The sequence below is a fragment of the Phaseolus vulgaris genome, chromosome 11, assembly GCF_000499845.2.
Source record: "Phaseolus vulgaris cultivar G19833 chromosome 11, P. vulgaris v2.0, whole genome shotgun sequence".
Taxonomy (NCBI): Eukaryota; Viridiplantae; Streptophyta; class Magnoliopsida; order Fabales; family Fabaceae; genus Phaseolus; species Phaseolus vulgaris.
This window is the reverse complement of record NC_023749.2, coordinates 9848650-9853155: the sequence shown is the minus strand read 5'-3', so window position 1 is coordinate 9853155 and position 4506 is coordinate 9848650. Positions and strand designations below refer to the sequence as shown.

The 4506-nt window shown below is 28.6% G+C and overlaps 1 protein-coding gene across 1 annotated transcript; it reads left to right on the top strand.

Moving 5' to 3' along the window:
• The first annotated feature begins 641 nt into the window (after nt 1-641).
• Nucleotides 642-2938, top strand: LOC137833917 (uncharacterized). Its single transcript, XM_068641985.1, has 6 exons — nt 642-670; nt 760-1925; nt 2080-2083; nt 2146-2401; nt 2510-2759; nt 2892-2938. The coding sequence occupies exons 1-6, from the start codon at nt 642-644 to the stop codon at nt 2936-2938; spliced, it is 1752 nt and encodes a 583-aa protein (XP_068498086.1).
• Nucleotides 2939-4506: the final 1568 nt, after the last annotated feature.

Genomic DNA, 4506 nt, shown 5'->3' with positions numbered 1-4506 from the left:
TTATTATTATAATTTAAATAAATATTTAATTACTTTAAGTAATTAATTAATTAACTTTTAAATAATCAAAATTAAATATAAAATTAAATTAATTTATGATGTAACACACGTTAAGATCACTTATATTTTTATTTCTATTTTCAATATTTTTTATTTTTTATTGTTTTTTCTTTTTCAATTTTATTGTTTTTTAATTTTAGTAAAATAACATAAAATACGTTAACTCCTTATTTCTATTTTTTTAATTAACTAAATTTGTAAGAATTTCTATTTTCAATTAAATTTTAAATAACGTATATACGGATAATATTCATATGTAATTTTTTAAAAAAAAGAAACTTATGTAAATTTTTAAAAAAAATATTAAAAAATAGTTACATACGGATTATATTCGTATGTAAGTTTTTTTTTAAAAAAAATCGTTACATACGGATTCTATCCATATGTAAGTTTTTTTTTAAAAATAAAAAATCGTTACATACGGATTCTATCCGTATGTAATTTTTTTTAAAAAAAAAAACTTTTCCCTTACATACGGATTATTATTCGTATGTAAAAATCTGTATGTAATACTAACATTACATAGGAATCTGTATCCGTATATAATATTGGAGTTATATACGGATCAGAATCCGTATGTAATGTCGGAGTTATATACGGATCAGAATCTGTATGTAAAATCCGTATGTAATGTCCATTTTACATACGGATTCAGATCCGTATGTAAAAAATTGTATGTAACTAGCGATTTTCTTGTAGTGCTAGTACTCCTAGTAATACTACTACTGCTAGTAATACTACTACTGCTAGTAATACTATTACTTCTAGTAAAACTAGTACTGGTAATAATACTAGTACTGCTAGTAATTCTAGTCCTGCTAGTAATACTAGTACTGCTTATAATGGTAGTAATAATAGTACTACTACTAATTCTAGTACTGCTAGTAATACTAGTACTACCAGTACTGCTGGTAATACTAGTACTGTTAATAATACTAGTAATACAAGTATTGAGAGTAATACTAGTAATATTAGTACTGCTAGTAATACTAGTACTGCTAGTAATGTTAGTAATGTTAGTAATACTAGTACTGGTAGTAAAACTAGTAGTACTAGTAATACAAGTAATACTAGTAATGTTAGTACTGCTAGTAATACTAGTAATACTAGTATTGGTCGTAATACTAGTAATGTTAGTACTGCTAGTAAAACTAGTACTGGTAGTAATACTACTAATAATAATATTGTTAGTAATACTAGTACTGTTAGTAATACTAGTAATGATAGTAATGTTAATACTACTAGTAATACTAGTACTGCTAGTAATACTAGCAATACTAGTACTGCTAGTAATATTAGTACTGCTAGTAATACTCGTACTACTAGTACAGATAGTACTGCTAGTAATACTAGTACTGCTAGTAATATTAGTACTGCTAGTAATACTAGAACTGCTAGTAATAGTAGTACATCTAGGAATACTAGTACTGCTAGAAATACTAGTAATACTAGTACTGCTAGTAATACGAGTACTGCTAGTACTCCTAGTACTGCTAGTAATACTAGTACTGCTAGTAATACTACTACTGCTAGTATTGCTAGTAATATTAGTACTGCTAGTAATACTGGTATTGTTAGTAATACTAGTACCGCTAGTAATATTAGTACCGCTAATAATACTAGTACCACTATTAATACTAGTACCGCTAGTAATACTAGTACTGCTAGTAAAACTAGTAATACTAGTACTGTTAAGAATACTAATACTGTTAGTAATACTAGTACTGTTAGTAATACTAGTACTGCTAGTAATACTAATAATGCTTGTAATACTAGTATTGATAGTACTGTTACTAATACTAGTACTGATAGTAATACTAGTACTGCTAGTAATGCTAGTACTGCTAGTAATGCTAGTATTGCTAGTAATCGTAGTACTGCTAGTAATCCTAGTACTGCTAGTAATACTAGTACTGCTAGTAATACGAGTACTTCTAGTAATACTAGTACTGCTAGTAATCCTAGTACTGCTAGTAATACTAGTACTGCTAGTAATACTAGTACTGCTAGTAATACTAGTACTGTTAGTAATACTAGTAATATTAGTACTGCTTGTAATACTTCTACATTTACTACTGCTAGTAGTATTAGTACTGCTAGTAATACTAGTACTGCTAGTAATACTACTACTGCTAGTAATAGTAGTAATCCTAATATTACTAGTAATCCTAGTACTGCTAGTAATACTTGTACTGCTACTACTGCTTGTACTGCTAGTAATATTAGTATTGCAAGTAATACTAGTAACATTAGTACTGCTAGTAATACTAGTAACAAAATTCTGACACAACAGATTGGGCAACTAACCGCACAAATGGCTAAATTGCCGCAACAGTTATATGTTTTGCATTCATCTCAAAGCCAGATTCAATCAATCATGTGTTATTTTTGTGGAAATGATCATCCTAATGGTTACTGTTCTTATTTGAACAATTCACTTGAAGTATAGGATCCATCCATGCTTGAAAGAATGAGTAAAGTTGAAGAACTCCTAACAAAGCTTGTGATAATGGAAGAAAATAGAATGGCAACGATGAGGAATATAGAGTTCCGAATGGGAAAAATGGCCAAACAATTTGAAGAAATACAAAGTGGCCAATTTTCAGTCTACAACCAAACCAACCCAAAAGAGCATTGCAATAATGTAATAGCTGAAAAAGAAGATGAGACTAAGGAGTTAGAGAGAGAAATGAAAAGAAGTGAGGAAGAAAAAATTAGAAATTAGGAGAGAAGTGTTCTTGAAAATGATTTATCATATCCTCATCCTCCTTCAAAAAAAGAGAAGGAAAGAAAATTCTTTGACAAATTGCTCCCTATGAATTATTTTGCAGGAAATTTGAAGCAAGATTCAACATTTGAGAGATTTCTGAAAGAATAAGAGCTATATTGAAGAGAAAAATAGAGAGCTAGAGGCAAGATGCAGTGTCATGACTCAAAAGGACTTGCTTCAAAATATCAAGAACTTAGGAGGTTTTAATCTTCCCGTGTCTATAGGTGTTTTATCTGTGGACAAGGTTGCACTGTATTTAGGTGATTTGGAGGTTCAACCCACCAAAATGCAGTTGGCAAACAAATCCATCAAAGATCCTTATGGTGTGGTTGAAGATGTTCTTGTAACAAGGAAGAATGCATACAACATGATGCAACAAAGAGAGTTGTCCATCTTGAAATAAACAAGCGTCAAGCTAGATGACGTTAAATGAGCGCTTACTAGGAGGCAACTCAATCCACGTTTTAGTTTTATGTTGTTTTATTACCTTTGCTAATTTTATTTTTAAAAAAATTAAATAATATAAAAAAAATCATATATGCCTCCTAATCATTTTGCAGGTTATGTATTTCGACCTGAAGATAGGTTCTATTATTCAGGGGGCAGATCCAGCAAATGAAGTAAAACTGTAGATAAAGATTTTAACAAAAAGCTGGATGACTTCTTAAGAAGATAGGATTGAGCAAAAATATGGTTTTATCTTTCTAATTCTCTTTTCTTTTCAGTTATTTGAATTTTTTCTTATTTTATTTATTTTATTTTTCGGTTATTTTGTTTTATTTTTATTTTCTTATTTGTTTAGTTTGTTTTTATTGCTTATTTTGAATAAATTTCCTGTTTTGTTAGTTTGTTAGTTTTACGTCTTGAATTATCTTTCTTGAATAAATTTCAATTTTAATTTGTTTGTTTTCTAGTTTTTTTTTCAAATAAAAAAGAACTAGAATATTAATTTTGAATTGTGGAAAAAAGAATTTTTGTTTAAATATTAAATAGTGATATGATTAGACACGGGTTAGAAAAGAAAATATGATTGAATCCCTATTCAAATGTAGTTAAAATTATGATACATGAAAATTTAACAGGATGATTGATTAGAACAGATAATGACAAGACAAAAATGAATGAGACCATTTAAACCAAGTGAGTGTGTGAACCTTAAACAGTTTTGAGAGTTTTACTAATGAATTGACATTTGTGGTTGCTTAATTTTTATTTTTGTTGCATCATAAAAGAGCATGAAGATGATTGAGGCATTTGTTTGTGTTAATTAGGAGCCAGGGCCAAAAGCCAACCTTTATATTAGAATTCCATTTTTTTTATCCCCTTTGGGCCAAGAATTTTTGTTAATATTGCACCTTAATCTTTAATGATATATTTTCCTACCCTTTAGCATGTTTAAGGAAGGAGAATATAGATGCAATACGTATACAAAAGGGAATGGTTGGTTCTGATTATGAAAGCTCAAAAAGTTAAAATATAGGAAGAATATTTTCCTATTATTGAAAGAAAAAAAAAAGAAAGAGAAACAGAAGAAGAAAAAGAAAGAGAAACAGAAGAAGAAAAAGAAATAGAAAAAAAAAATCATCATGAAAATCATGAAAAGTCAGAAAGAAAAAGAGGAAAAAGGTGACATCGAAAGAAAGTGGTAATTAGATAATATATATGTTCTCTATAAT

What these genes read in the sequence shown, in the direction of transcription:
- LOC137833917 (XM_068641985.1), top strand. Translation starts at nt 642, where the DNA reads ATGTCGGAGTTATATACGGATCAGAATCT. An exon ending in TTATATACGGATCAGAATCT is followed by an intron (nt 671 to 759) that starts GTATGTAAAATC and finishes ATTTTCTTGTAG; the next exon opens with TGCTAGTACTCCTAGTAATA. An exon ending in AGAGAGAGAAATGAAAAGAA is followed by an intron (nt 2,760 to 2,891) that starts GTGAGGAAGAAA and finishes ATTATTTTGCAG; the next exon opens with GAAATTTGAAGCAAGATTCA.